Here is a 15,619-nt window from a genome sequence, read left to right as displayed (position 1 = left end):
GCATGTTTTGGACTGTGGGAGGAAGCCGGAGTACCCGGAGAAAACCCACGCATGCACAGGGAGAACATGCAAACTCCATGCAGAAAGATCCCAGGCCCAGGCTGGGATTTGAACCGGGGATCTTCTTGCTGCAAGGCTACAGTGCTAACCACTACACCCACTGTGCAGCCCCTGATTTAACATTCAGAACGTTTATATGGATCAATAATATCAATATAATGTGGTAATATGTTAGTATCGACTTGAAAATAATCGCATAAGTCAGAAAAAGACCATGTTGTGCTTTGTTTTTATCTCTCTGTCGTCACTGTTTGCATTAAAAATCTTAAAAAGAAAAGTGGAAACCCTAACCCCACCTGAAGTTACCTTCCCACACCACTCTACTCATCTTTGCAACCACACATTTCTTTCCATAGCAGATCATTCTTGCACAGACCGTATCAAACTCTCCTTATCCAGTGTTCTCCATGATATTTTTGGTGAGAGCAGACTCTTTTGTATATTTCTATCTCCGTATACTGTGTCTCCATCTTCAAGCTTGATTCACTGACTGAGATCATTTTGGTTGCTTCTACTTTTTATTTATTTATTAGTTTCTTTTCCTGTTCAGAATCACAGCAGCGACCTCCAAGCATTGATCGTTTTGTCCAGACTGGGACTGAATCAGTTTAATTAAGGTTTTATGAACAGAATAAATGCGTTCTGATCTGTGCTGTTCTTTGAAAACTGCACATTTTGCTGGTTTCTGTGTCTGGTCAGGCCGTCATACAGGTTTGTGAGCTCGTGTCTACCTTGACCCTTTGACACATATCGGTCCGTCTGCTGTGGTCTCATCTAGATATTCATCTGTGGTGGTGTTGGGTCGGCCCCGTGTCTCTCTCCGTCTTTCATTTGTCCTTCCTCTCTCTGCAGACTCGGGTTCGCTGCTGTCAGATGGCGTTCTGCCTCGCTGAGCTGCACTTGTGGTCCACCAAGAGCTCCCTCCAAGTTAAAGGTAGCTCTTATCACCATGTCCCATCAGAAACTCTCCCCTCCTCTCTTTCTGTCATCACTCACTTTGTTTTCACACCTTCACCCCACCTCACCGTCTATCTGCTCCAAAGATCTCACTCAGTCACTTCTCACCTCGTATGTTTTCACTTTCTTTTGCTGTCCGTGTTTATTCGTTGCTTTAGACATGTTTTTAACGTGAAACTGTGTTAAATGTGCTTATTTAGCAGGAACTTGAACTAATCAAGGAACAAATGAGATGATTTTAACCACCACAAGTATAATCAGACTATCATAGAAGAAACTTAAAACCGACTGAAGAAAGTAGTTTTTTTCTATGCATGAGTGTTCTCAAGAGCAGAACCTACACCGTCATCATGTAGAGCTACAATAAGTAATCGATTAACTGCAAATTATTTGAATATTTGTAGGTTTTTCTGCATCTTTATGACTATAAACTCATTATCTTTGTTGTTTCGTTGTCTACACAGCCATTTGAAGACGTTATTTTAGGTTCTGACAAACATGTATCAACATTTTTCACCTAAATTTGAACACGTTCAGGTATTTTTGCTGCTCTGTGATGATAAACTGGATATCTTTGTTGTTTTGTTGTCCAGCCTTTAGTGAATTAAACCCCCACCAGTTGAAGCCTTATCCTCTTGTTTGCACTTAGAGATGTTAACTTCCAACTACAACTTCTTCTTTGGACCAACTGTGGTCCAAGTTTGACTTTCCTGCTACTTTCTGTGTGTCTTCCTGCTCGCCACCTATCAGTCCATCTCCTCTGTCAGACAGAAATGGCTCTGTTTCTCCATTTTCTTGTTTTCTCCTCTCTTCCATTCTGTCTTGTCTTCACAGTCTGCTGAGCTTTAGACGAAGATAGTGTCTCTGGGAGGCTGTGTGTGTGTTTATATACGTGTGTGTGTGTACAGACGGGTAGAGGGTGTATATCCTGGGTGACATATCCTTATTTGTTTGTTTGGTCCTGCTGTGTGTGTCTTCTGCTATCTCAAACCAGCGTGTATGGATCCATCTGAGGGAAGAGACCTGGTCGCTGAGGTGTGACGCTTCCTATCACCGCCTTCCTTACATCATATACGTTCTCCTCACAAATAAAAATATAGATTCATGAAAGCAGCATCTGCAGAATGACGCTGTGAAATGTTGCCTATGTAATCACATTTGGAGACCTGAGCTGAACAGAGTTTATTCATTAGACTGACAGGTTTTAACTGAAGATGCAGATCTGACCTGCTGTCCTTTAACTCTAAACCCAGTGTTCTTGTGTTCTTGCTTACCTGTATTTGACAGGTAAATAAATGGGAAAATCTGTTCTCAGGCCTTTTGAAAACCGTTCCATGGAGGTTTTTGTGCAGGAACTCTAATAAACCACCTGGGATGTGTGCTCTCAAAGAAGCCATCTTCCAAACCTCTGTAGCTTCACTTTACCGTCTCTTTAAGCTACAGGCCTGAAGCTGTTTCACACTACCAGCACAACTCCTGGATCTCTCAACTGTCAGCGGCTGAGGTGAATTGTGGGTAATGGAGGAGACAGGATGAAGAATTTTTATCTGTCTTTAGCCTCAGAAAAGATGTAGGATAAATTTACCAAACTATAGATGTGAATAAGGACCGCATGCTTCCTGTTTAGGAGCATGTTTGTAATGAGTGGTTCACAGTGAATGATGACAGGATGGCTGTAGTCTGGAACATCCTCACACACATACACTGATCAGCCTCAGCATTCAAACACGGACTGCTGAAGAGAAGTAAACTGATTATATAGTTCTGCTGGGAACTTTGGGACCTGACATTAAAGATGGATGTTAGCGCGTCATGTACCACCTACTCCAACTGTTTTTATACGACACATCCCAAAATAACTCCCAGCTCTCCCAAGTAGACAGTGCCCTCTACCACACTGCCGTAGCTGCTTAAGAATGGCTCGAGGACCACGACCAAGAGCTCAGAAAGTTGGCCTGACTTCCAAATTCCCCAGAATCCAATGTGATATAACATCCGCAGGTTTTACCAGAACCTGATTCATTTACAGACGTCCCACCTCACGGTCCACAAGACCCAGAAGACCCAAAAGACCCAGAAGACCCAGAAGACCCAAAAGACCCAGAAGACCCACTGCCAAGATAACAGGACCCCACAGAGAACCTACAGAGGAACAGGATATTTGACTTCACAAATACTTGTTGGTAGGATTATTTACAGTACAAATGAAAATATTTGGTTGATTTCAGTCTTTTAATGGAAACCAAGTATGATAAAATATCTATAGATGACCAGAATCTTTAAAAACTCTGCGTATTAAATATTACAAGACATTTATACTGCCTCTGTTCAATTTACATCAAGTAATTTAATAAAAATGATTGAGACACTTAAAAGGTATTTTGCTGATTGTCAAGGTTATACATTCACTTAGGGATGTCCCATATTGGCATTTTTGCCGATAACCGATATGCCGATATCGTCCAACTCTCAGTTTCAGATTCCAGTACCAACCGACACCGATATCTGTGGGCTGTGTAACTAATTCTAGGTACACCACCTATCTCCTGTGGTGGAATTAACATGTCATTCCTCTTCATATGTAAGTTTTGTCTGTAAAATAAGAAAACGACTTCAACTGAAGTTATGGAAAAATGCCATATTTTTTTATTTTAATTGTCTCAAACAACAGTTCGCACTCTCCCTCCCTCTATCAGTCGGTAAATGCCACTGAAATCCAGGCATTATTTTATCGGTTTTCATAATAGACAAAAGAAACCCCGACAACGATACTGACCGATATTACAATTTTATGCCAATACCGATAATATTGGTGGGCCGATATCATCGGACATCTCTAGTTTCCACTGTTTTGTATTAGAAAAGAAAAAGCAACTCCACAGCGTTATTTATGGTCATATGGGTTTAACAATTAGAGAATGAGTCACATGTTTATTAATTACTGAAAATACTGACTAACAAACACAAGTAGCTTGTGCAGCAGAGAGTGCATGCATAGCCTCCTGTGTGTGTGGTGAGTTTGTGGTGTTTCTCTGTGTGTTTGTGTGTCTGTGTGTTTGTGTGTCTGTGACTTTGTGTGTCTGTGTGTTTGTGTGTTTGTGTGTTTGTGTGTCTGTTTGCCTGTTTGTGTGTTTGTGTGTTTGTGTGTCTGGTTGTGTGTTTGTGTGTCTGTGTGTTTGTGAGTCTGTTTTTGTGTCTGTGTGTCTGTGCGTTTGTGACTTTGTGTGTTTGTGTGGTCTGTGTGTTTGTGTGTTTGTGTGTCTGTTTGTCTGTTTGGTGTGTTTGTTGTGTTTGTGTGTCTGGTTGTGTGTTTGTGTGTCTGTGTGGTTTGTGAGTCTGTTTTTGTGTCTGTGTGTCTGTGCGTTTGTGACTTTGTGTGTTGTGTGTCTGTGTGTTGTGTGTTTGTGTCTGTGAGTCTGTCTGTGTGTCTGTGTGTTTGTGTGTTTGTGTGTTTGTGTGTCTGTTGAGTCTGTCTGTGTGTCTGTGTGTTGTGTGTTTGTGAGTCTGTTTGTGGTGTCTGTGAGTCTGTCTGTGTGTCTGTGTGTCTGTGTGTTTGTGTGTTTGTGTGTCTGTGAGTCTGTCTGTGTGTTTGTGTGTTTGTGTGTCTGTGAGTCTGTCTGTGTGTCTATGTGTTTGTGTGTCTGTGTGTTTGTGACTTTGTGTGTCTGCCATCACTCTGCTGTTGTATTAGTGTGACCTGGCCTCAGGAGCAGCAGCAGAGGCAGCAGCAGCGATAAAGAAACGATGCGTTTGGAGATCCGACCGGTCTGCTTATGGTTCTGGGCCTGCAGGAATAACACTCACAAAAGAGCCTCAGCTCAGCAGTTTGAGTGTGTGTCTGTGTGTGTGTGCCCCCTGCATGCTGTGTGTGTGTCGTGTGTGTTGTGTAGCCGTGCGCTGACTCCATACATCTCCATTTAAATGTCTATATGTGCATGTGTGTGAATCAGTCCTCAGGTGGGCTGGTTCAGCTCTCTCCTGTCTTTATTAATACCCCTCCATGCTGCTCGGACCCCCCCAGCCTCCTCCTGCCTCCTCCCTGGGTCTTATCTGAGCCGTGGAGCTGGCAGACAGGACAGGCCACTGGCTGATAGTGATTGTTTATCCCACGCTGCGAAATTGCTGATCTGTCTTGTGCTTTTCCCCTGACAGCTAGATGTTCATCTCTGCCTCTTTCTGCCTCTCCCTGCCCCACAGATACAGATATTGGCACCTATCAGTACTACGATAAAGGAGAGCCAGGTAAATAGTGTTTATATTGGATGTGTGTTTGTGTTTAAGATAAGTTGTATTTGTCTTGTTTTCTGGATGTATGTGATTTCCTTATATATGAAGAAGGGCTTTCTGCTGCCTCCTGACACACATTATTGGTCCGTCCTCCACCCGTTAACCACACAGAGGCTGTTAGTATGTAGGATTTACACCCTAAAACCTTCTACACACATGCACATAGCACACATGCAGCGGTTATTAGTCCTCTGCTTCTATCTGTGCTGCTGCTGTGTTCTGTTGACCTGAGGTCCTCCACACAGCGATAGGAAAACTAAACTGTTGACTTTCTCCTGGATCACATAGCAAGAGGCCCCACACAGTCCAGCCTCATGTTGCCTCAGGCCACCAGGCTTCCCTTACATCAGGAGGACCTCAGATCACTCCCCACCGCCCAGCAGCCTCAGGACGCCTTCCTTATAGACATTATTATCATCCTCACTCCTTATTTCTGTGTTTATAATGAAGGGATGTGTTTTTAAAAGTGATATTTTATGGCCTGAGCTGATTAAACTTAGTTTGTCTTCATCTGTTTGACAAAAACGCTGAAAAAATGACCCTGAGAGTGATGGTCCACATTTAAACTCAGAATAAAGCAGCTTTTTACAGCTGTTGGTGCCTATTTAAGGAATACTTCACTGCTCTCTTACAGACAGTATCAGGGGGAAAACCTTAAATTGTGATATTTTGAATCTTCTCCAGATGACCTGAATAACTCTTCTAATGGTTTTTTTTATTGATTTAAATGGTAGCAGCAGATGCAGCGTATCTTTGACACAGAACCAGTGTGTAGTTAACAGCATCCTGATTCTAGCCAAATTATTGTCATTCAACTGACACTGCATTTCTTTTTGCAACCAGACCTTTCTCTCCTGTTCCTGCTCATTTTGCTGCTTATGGATCCTGCATGACAACAAACCTCATTTAGTGATAAACTTTAACTCAAACAAAGTGGGCAAAAGAATCTTTGGCTGCATTTTAGATTTTGCTAGTAACCCATAAATATAATATAATATAATAACTGGATAATATCTGATTATTATGTTGTTTATACGTATATTGTATTAGTATTACATTTATAGCATTTTTATTAATAATGATGATAGTATAATAATACATTTTATTGTATAGCACTTTTCAAAATACTCAAAGAAACTTTACATAGTTATGGTATAAAATCAGGAAACACGGAAACAGAGGAGCATCACAGAACAAGTAAATAAAAGTCTAAATTAATATTATTATTAGTAGTACTAGCAGTATTCACAATATGCTCTTTGAAAAAAAGTGCACATATGTTGAGGGAGGTTCTAGGAGTTAAATCAGAGGATGTGATGTTATATGAAACAAACCTTCTTGTGTAGTTTTTAGATATTTACTTTGGTGTTGTTTGTAATAAAGCAGCAAAGCAAACAGTAGCAGGATGTTTGTTTCCTGTTCCACATTAAAACACAACATAGGACTAATATTTGTGAACTTCTATGTGCAACAACTGAGGAAGAACTTTTTAATTTTGTCACTCATTGAAGCTTTTGTCCTAACAGGCCGTCTTACATTTTCTAAAAATATAAAAGAGTTTAAAGTTCTCTGGGACTCATCGGTTTTTCATCCATTACAACAGATTCTAAATATATTTCTGTACTTTTCTTTTAGTGTTTGGTGCAGCTACTACAAACCAATCAGATATAATGTGGGCACGTTATCATCCCGTAGAGATAATATTACAGACATATTTGCTCTTTAACTCCTTTCTAAGCCATAGAACAACATCAGCATTCATGAGGAGGCTTCAGGTCCAGTATCGACTCCTCTCAGCTACATTTGGTCTCCAGTAAGTCCTGAGGGAAATATGTCTGAGTTTCACTAAATGCTCCACTAGTCCTGGTGCCGGAGACGATGAGAGAATCTGGAACAGAACTGGGACATAATTCACTCTGATCAACTTCATTTTCTGATCCCATTATTAACACAGAACACTGATGGAGCTGCTTTAACTTGTTTTGAATCTTTTCTAACATAAATATCTTTATCTGATCACTTCTCTGTAGTTTTCTGTCTCCATCCTCATGTCTTTCCCTTTCTTCTGCCTCTTACTGTGTGTTTCTGCCTGTCTTTCATAGATTTCCTCCTCTTTTGTCTCTGTTTTCTCTCCCACCATGTATATTTTGTGTACCGTTAAGTCTCTCCTCTCTCATCACGGGGTTCTCTCCCTTCTCTCTCATCTGAGAAGCTGCCTTCTCTTTCATTCCAATCTTCAGTGGAGAGACGATGCTCTTGCTCCAAATCCTTTCATTTGGAGGATTACTAAAGTGTGGCTTGATATCAGAGTGGAGGGAGGAGAGGAGGAGGAGGAAGGGGAGACGGAGCAGAATCACTCCAGAAGTATCACAACATTTTCACACGGCGCTGTAACGATAGCTGGGTCAGGGTTTGATTACACTGGATTACATTAAAGTTGTTTTCTGTTTTTCATGGATTCTGAGGCGAATCAAACAAAAAGTGTGTATGCTCTACCTGAATATGATTTAAAATAATACCTCGTTATTTGGTTTGTTTGTTTGTCCATATGGCTCCTATAGCGCCTCAACACGGCTTCAGATGTGGAGTTTTTGTCCTAAATATTCAGATTAAACCACTTTAAGCATCTTTAGCTCCTCAAGCTGATCTGTTTCCTCAGAAATCCAGCATGTGGTTTGATCAGTGACACTTCTAAATGATGCTTTAAAACACAGAATATCTCTGATCAAAATGCTCACTAACAGTTCTACCTTCCTGTTACTGAGAAATAAAGAAGACTGCTCTGTGTTTGTGTGATTATTGTTCCTTTTTTTGTATTTACATGATCTTTTTAACACACTAAAGCAGCATCCAGGCGTCATACGTGTGTCTGTGGTGTGTTTGCTGCTCTGAAAGTTTGGATGTTCTTTCCAGTCGTCCCACTAGAGGGCGACCCAGGCTCAGTGGAGCGGCTCCGGGGGTCCCCAGCAGCCAGAACCCCCCAGCCCGGAGCAGGTGCCCATGTCTGGGTCCGTCTGGCCCCTCATCCCCTTATCTGATTAATACTACTAATCCTGGAGGTGTTCCTGCTGCCAGAGAGGCCGGCCACCAGACTGGCCACTTTCCTGCTCGGGGCGTCCGGGCCATGAGGCACGGTTACGGGCTGGTCTCTGCCAGCACGGCCTCTTACAGGATGTTTGAGCTCCTAGTTCTGTTTAGAACACGTGTCCTGTACGTAGAGCTGTTTTTATTTCACCTGTAATCCTCTGTGTGTCTCCAGCTCTTCCTCTGGAGCATCACTACTACCAGGAGAAGCTCCAGTTCTCTGAAGGTGAGTTTCCAGCAGGGAAGGAGACTCTTTTCTAACCTCACCAGCCGATGACCATCTTCTACAGTCACTGTCCTCCTTCCTCTGTTCTCTGTCTGCTGTTCACCAGTAGTGGAATACAAACAGCCTTATCAGGAGACCAGCACTCACCCCCTCCACCCCTCCACACCTCATTTACATGCATCTGTTTACCTCCTCTCCCACTCAGTCCTAATAGAGAACCCACTCCTTAATACTTCATTTCTGCAAACATTAAAGAGGAGACTGTAGAATAAACAGATAGAGGAGCGTCCTCGTTCTTCTTTTATTTCCTCCCACCTGACTTCATGTATGAGCGTGGGCAGCAGCACATGCACACATTCAATTAGCTGTTTTATTTCCATATGCTTCCTTTCCTGTGTTTAACCATTAGAGATGGAGGAGGAATTAGAATGAGGTGTGTTCAGATATGTGCTGCTAACAGGGACAAAGTTCTCACCGTTAAATGCTGGCTTCTCCTCAAGGATCAGGTCTGTGGGTTTAAAGGACCTTTCTGACTTTCAGTAGAATATTTTCATGAATAAAAACAGAATCATCTGAGTTTCTGCATTTATGTTTCTACAGTTAAGATATGACCAGAAATCTGTTCGGTTCTGATTATTTCATTAAATTCACCTGTAAATGTTTGGATATAAAGCTTCCATTCAGTAAAACAGGAGATGTCACCTCCACGTGCCCCCATTAGATCCTCTATGGCTTTTCACTGCAGCTCCTCACTTAAATGTATTTATTTTATTCATTTATTGGACAGGACAGTGCATGTTAATGAGCATACAAGAACATAATAGTTTTTTTGCAGTAAATACAGATTTAGCACAAGGGTCATTTCCATCCGTTGTCCCACCCTGAAGACTGAAAACGGTTCGTGCCTGGCAGCATTCACGTTAAAACACTTTATAAAGAGGCTTTACTCATTCAGTTCTGGTTAATCTGGTGCTTGACTTTAGTTATAGATAAACTTCATCGTGTCATTGTTTGTGTTTTTAAGAGGTCTTACATTGAAAACTTTTTTTTGTCATGTTGGTTCTTTTAAAAATTAAATATTTTTGGCAAATCTGAGGAATAGTTTCAGAAGTTTAATGTTGAATAGCATAGAATTAACACCAACGCTGCAAACAGCATCTGTTGAATTATCACTTAATCTGTTGATTATTTTTGAATTTCTTTTAATTTGCTGCCAGTTGCTGGTTTTATGGGATGTCCAGTCCAAAACCTGAATGTAATTATTGTACATCAAAATAAGCACAGAGGAAATCACTTTTTAGGAGCCAGAAGCAGCAAATATTCGGCTGTTTAGATAAATAAATATCTTTAATGATTCATTATCTAAATAATTTAGTGATTTAAATTGAATTAGTTCTCAGTGGGATTCATCAAAATATAGCTTAAGTTCAGGAAGGTTTTTACTACATTGAGGATCATTGAGCTCTTCCTGCTGTTGTCCTTCTCATTCACAGATGTCAGCTCAGATATAGAGTTCAAACCTTTTCCGGTTTTTGGTGCCACATTCCCCTAAATTCCCATGAGTCCTGTTTTTTTAGAGGAAAACAACTATTTCTTCTATGTGAGTGTTTAAAAGTGAAGTCACATGATCTCCAGATTCTTCTTGTGTTTTTCCTCGTAGCTCGAGGCTATTCGTGGACCCCCAGGAACCGCCGACCAGAAAAGCTCCGCGATTCGCTGAAGGAGCTGGAGGTACCCGCCTCCTCCGTCTGCCTCACCACCTCCGTCCCTCCCGGCCTCCCCCACCTCCCTTGTCTTCCTCCCTCTGGGGATTTTGGAGTTTTCCCTTTCCGAAACGGCCGATTGATTAACAAATAGGGGCATTCTCTCCCTTTTCTCCCGCTCCCTTCACTCTCCCTGTCGTTGCCGTTTGTTCTGCTCTCTCCATCTCCTCTCTCATCACCTCTCTTTCGGCCGGCTCTGTCATCGAGGGGATATTTGAGGGGATCAGGGGCTGCAGGCTTCCCCCTCATCCCTCCTCTTCCTCCTCCCTCCTCCCCTCATTCACCCCCCTCTCTGTACTGGTGGCAGCACAGACCTAGCTTTGTTTGCTGGAACCTGTCTGAGGCTGCACACACACACACACACACACACACACACACACACACACACACACACACACACACACACACACACACACACACACACACACTCCCCCCACCCATCCACCTCCCTCCTCTCACCCGTAACCATTGTCTGAAACCAGAAACACCCCGGCTCACCTCCACACCCGGCCCTCTCTCCTCCCATCCAATCACCCCAGCTGGGTTAGGAATGTGGCAGGAATGACCGACCTTACACACACACACACACACACACACACACACACACACACACACACACACCATTACCTGCCTCCTCTAACTCCCTGCAGTGACCACCTGTGGTCGCCAGTGTCTGTTCCTGTGTTCTACCAGAACACTTAACTGGTTCCACAGGCCTCTTTTCACTGGTTTAAGCTCAGTTCTAAGTTGTGTTCTGTGTTCTTGTGAGTCTTTCCTCTGTTCCTCTCACCATCTCTTTGTCCATCCAGGACCTCTTACAGACCAACACCTGCATCCAGACCAGATGGAGGAACAAGCGCTGCTGCCAGGTACACCTCCTAACCTCCTCCTAACCTCCTCCTAACCTCCTAACCTCCTCCTAACCTCCTCCTAACCTCCTCCTAACCATCCTAACCTCCTCCTAACCTCCTCCTAACCTCCTAACCTCCTCCTAACCATCCTAACCTCCTCCTAACCATCCTAACCTCCTCCTAACCTCCTCCTAACCTCCTCCTAACCTCCTCCTAACCATCCTAACCTCCTCCTAACCTCCTCCTAACCATCCTAACCTCCTCCTAACCTCCTAACCTCCTCCTAACCATCCTAACCTCCTCCTAACCTCCTAACCTCCTCCTAACCTCCTAACCTCCTCCTAACCATCCTAACCTCCTCCTAACCTCCTAACCTCCTAACCTCCTCCTAACCTCCTCCTAACCTCCTAACCTCCTCCTAACCTCCTCCTAACCTCCTCCTAACCTCCTAACCTCCTCCTAACCATCCTAACCTCCTCCTAACCTCCTAACCTCCTAACCTCCTCCTAACCTCCTCCTAACCTCCTCCTAACCATCCTAACCTCCTCCTAACCTCCTAACCTCCTCCTAACCCTCCTAACCTCCTCCTAACCTCCTCCTAACCTCCTAACCTCCTCCTAACCTCCTCCTAACCCTCCTAACCTCCTCCTAACCTCCTCCTAACCCTCCTAACCTCCTCCTAACCTCCTCCTAACCCTCCTAACCTCCTCCTAACCTCCTCCTAACCCTCCTAACCTCCTCCTAACCCTCCTAACCTCCTCCTAACCCTCCTAACCTCCTCCTAACCTCCTCTTAACCTCCTCCTAACATAAATTTGTCCCATGTCTGATCCCAGAGTATAATAATTACAGTAATAATAATAATCTATGAGGAGTGTGATTATTTCTTTAACCAAACTAGACCTCAGAGTTAATTGAACATTCTCTAACTTTATTATTATGAGGAACTCTGATCATTTGTCAGATATCAAACTGTATTTTTTTAATCACAGTCAGGTGAGTTCTATTTATTTATATTGACATCACAACCCTGTAAACTCTCTTCTGGACTCTTGATTCAGAAATAAACTAAATCCAAAGATCAGTGAGAGGTGGCAGCTCGCTCAGCTAATTTCATTTAAACGTTTTCTGTTAGTCACAATGCTTTTGTCTGCTTTTTCTCACCTTCTCGCTTTGAACTATTAAAGTTCCCTCGAGGTTTGAAGACTTGTAGTTTCATCTGTGCTTCCTGAAAACCCAGAATCTGCTGTCTGACTGTGCAGATATGTGTAATTTAAAAAGCTGAGTCACTCCATAAGTCTGTTCTTTTTAGCAACGCAGGCTTACAGTTTGCAGGTTTCATAAGTTGGTTGTTGAACTGGAAGCAGCTTCCAAACACGTGCTGATGCTGGCAGGTTCATCCTTTAACCCTCAAACAGATTCTACTTACATGGCTGAATACAGAGAAGTTTGAATAAAAAAGACTTTAGCTGCTGCATGTCTGTCAGCTCTGTTCTCTTTCTGGTCTTTCTGTCTGCAGGTGATGCTGAGCGGGGGTGTTCTGCTGACCCTGACCTTAGATGGACCTCAGCTCCAGCAGGTGTGTGTAGATCGAACGTTGGTGGGTCGACTTCCAGCCGGCACCGTGACTGATGGTGAGTTCTGCACGTTTCTGCTTCATTTAGCTACGACACTCTAGAATAACGCATCCCATAGCGTGATGCTCTGATCTTAACACACACAAACCCTCATTCTAATCTAAACCCTGAACCAAGTCCTGACATTCACATAACACTTTGAAGGTGAGTTTTTTTCCAGGTGAATATTTAGGAAACGTGTCTTTACACAAGTTCTGTCATGTAATTTACATGACTGACTGGAGGTTTCTGCTTCTTCTGCCTGAAACAGGCTCAATTCCAACTGATTAAAAGACCGCTTTTCAATTGGAAAATCACAGTTTATTCATACTTTTTTCTCATAAGGCCCAGACGTCATTGTTTCTTCTTTTTCACTTTAGTTTTTGCCACAGCCTGTACCTTATGCCTTGTGTGTTTGCTCCAAAGGAGTTCATGGAAACAAGTCTGATTTACATTTTCTGTTTTGACATTTTTTGCAATTTTGCAAGTTTTCAAACTCTCTCAGCAGTTACATGAAAACGTGGCAGCAGTAACTCAAAACTTGTGAGAAATGACAAACCTTTGACCCAAAAGTACTTTGAAATGAGATGAAAAATGTCCAGAATGATTTAAAATGTGTCCAGAATGATAGAAAAACAAAACAATGTCCAACACTGTGGCCAATTAAGCACAAATGTCCGCATTAGTTGATATAAAACTAAACTCAGGGTGAGGCTACTTAAAACATTTTTCTTGTTGACTCATTTATCTGAACATATGCAAACAAAATATCTTTGACTGCAGTGAAAAAGACCATTTATAACTCTTGGTAGTTTGTTTGTTGAACATAAACTACCGTTCAAAGGTTCAGGGTCACTTAGAAAAGTCCTTCCTGGTGAAAGAAAATTGGGAATTTTCATGGAAAACAGGGAATATTCTGGGTGACCCCAGACTTTTGAACGGTTGTATTTTATTTCCCCTACCTTCTTACTCTGACCTAAACATCATACATGTTCAACCTTAAACATGTCTCTAATCTGAACACTGAAATAAGTAGGGCTGGCCTGAATAGTGGTTTCTGACCTCCGGATATTCAGGCCCTATTAAAGACGAATATCCGAATATTCGTTCCGCCCCGTAACATCCGACGACGGGGGGGGGATCCGTTCGTCTGGTCTCCCAGGTCCAAATTTTGCCTTCGTTTAGTCTTCAGTTAAACTGAAGAATTCCCAAACAGAGGATGTCTTCAGCATCTTGTCTTGTGTTTATGCAACAAAGTGAAGCGTGACGTCAGAGTCTGCAGCCACCCGGCCATTCAGGTGGTGGTAAGAAACACGAGATGAGCCGAACATGACGGGATGAGCCGAAGTGGGCCGAAGGCGAAGGGAAGAGATGAGCTCAGAATATTCCTATTTTCATCTGGGGGGAGGAAGGAGTGACAGGACGGGATGAGCCGATATGAGCTGAAGGCGGAGGAAAGACAGTAACGCTGAATATTCGTTCCACCTGGTAAACGTCCGACCGGGGGGCGAATATTCGGATACCAAAATTAATATCTGGATACCGCCGTAGTAAACGAATATTCGGATATTCGGGATATTCAGGTCCAGCCCTAGAAATAAGTTCTAACCCTCAAACAGAACTTTACTCCTCAGGTCATCCTGCGGTTCAAATGAACCCATTTTAAAGTTTGAAACTGTGGAGAAAAAAAATGATTTTCACAGTGAAACTTCCACATTTTCAACACTTTTGAGAAATTTTTGAACATTTTTTGGTAGAAAATATTTTTATTTTGGAAGATTTTTCATCATTTTTTTTAAATATTTACATGAATTTTCTTGCCAAATGTATGAGATTTTTTTGAATAAAAATTGTACGGGAAACTTTTAAGAAATTATTGGAATTTTCTTCCTGAAGGTTTTGCAAATGTTCAGAAATATGGTTAATTTTTTTTGCTGAATTTTTGGATTTTTTTCAGACAAGGAAACAATATTTTTGGTGCCTGTAAATGAGGACAGCAGGAGGATTGAAGGTGAAGGAAAAATGTCACAAACTGCACCTCATAGATTCTAAATCACAAAAATCAAGTTGGAAGTTTTTTTTACTTTTAGTGGATATTATGAGACCTTCTGACGGTGGATTTAGTTAATTAATTTGTGTCGTTGCAGCTTTTCTCCCGTATTCTCGTGCTTTTTGCATCCACTGAAGTAAATTTAACGTGACTTAAATATGCCAGAGGTTCGTCGTGTTTTCAGCAGTTTTAAGGACATAAACGTCGTTGTTTCTAGCTAAAGTCTGACTACCTTTCTCTGCCCACAGCCACACACAGACACAGAGGCGTTTGAATTGAATGTTCCGTCCATCAGCACACACTCTGCTCTCACTAACATACATAACAGGTGCCACAGGTGAGCCGGTACTCTGCTAGCTAATTGCAGCCAAATCCTTTTGTGCGGTGTGTGTCCAGGGGCCTTCCCTTAAGAGCATCCATCAGTGTTTTTTCCTGCATCGCGGCTCCTCCAGGGAGCGCCGCCCCCCTCAGACCTGGCAGGAGAGAACAGGAGCCGTGGACACCGGCCCAAATCTGCTAATTATTTCTTTCTTTCTGTATCAATTATTTGTTCATAACACCGCCCTCCCCACTTCCGCCCGCGGTCTCCAGACACTAGATAAAGCCCCATAGTGCACACACACTCCTGTCCTCACATGCATACATATGTAATTACACACTTTTCTGTCCTGTATGGACCAACACACACTTACTGTACGCTCACACACACACCCCAGGTACACACAC

General features: G+C 42.6%; 1 protein-coding gene across 4 annotated transcripts in view; it reads left to right on the top strand.

Moving 5' to 3' along the window:
- Positions 1-918: 918 nt before the first annotated feature.
- wdpcp (WD repeat containing planar cell polarity effector) overlaps positions 919-15,619 on the top strand; it is an 81,049-nt gene continuing 66,348 nt past the window's right edge. For 3 of the 4 annotated variants that reach the window (XM_051960307.1, XM_022189653.2, XM_051960306.1), the window contains exons 1-6: positions 923-994; positions 5,215-5,259; positions 8,564-8,614; positions 10,275-10,345; positions 11,187-11,246; positions 12,747-12,861. In XM_051960307.1, coding sequence (XP_051816267.1) covers positions 934-994; positions 5,215-5,259; positions 8,564-8,614; positions 10,275-10,345; positions 11,187-11,246; positions 12,747-12,861 — 403 coding nt within the window. In that variant the 5' untranslated portion in view covers positions 923-933. Of the gene's footprint in view, positions 995-5,214; positions 5,260-8,563; positions 8,615-10,274; positions 10,346-11,186; positions 11,247-12,746; positions 12,862-15,619 lie in introns of all 4 variants that reach the window. The other variant, XM_022189654.2, reaches the window with a different exon arrangement.

This window comes from Acanthochromis polyacanthus, chromosome 15, assembly GCF_021347895.1.
Source record: "Acanthochromis polyacanthus isolate Apoly-LR-REF ecotype Palm Island chromosome 15, KAUST_Apoly_ChrSc, whole genome shotgun sequence".
In the NCBI taxonomy this organism is placed as follows: domain Eukaryota; kingdom Metazoa; phylum Chordata; class Actinopteri; family Pomacentridae; genus Acanthochromis; species Acanthochromis polyacanthus.
Note: the sequence above shows the minus strand (reverse complement) of the source record. Positions and strands in the feature narration are given on the sequence as shown.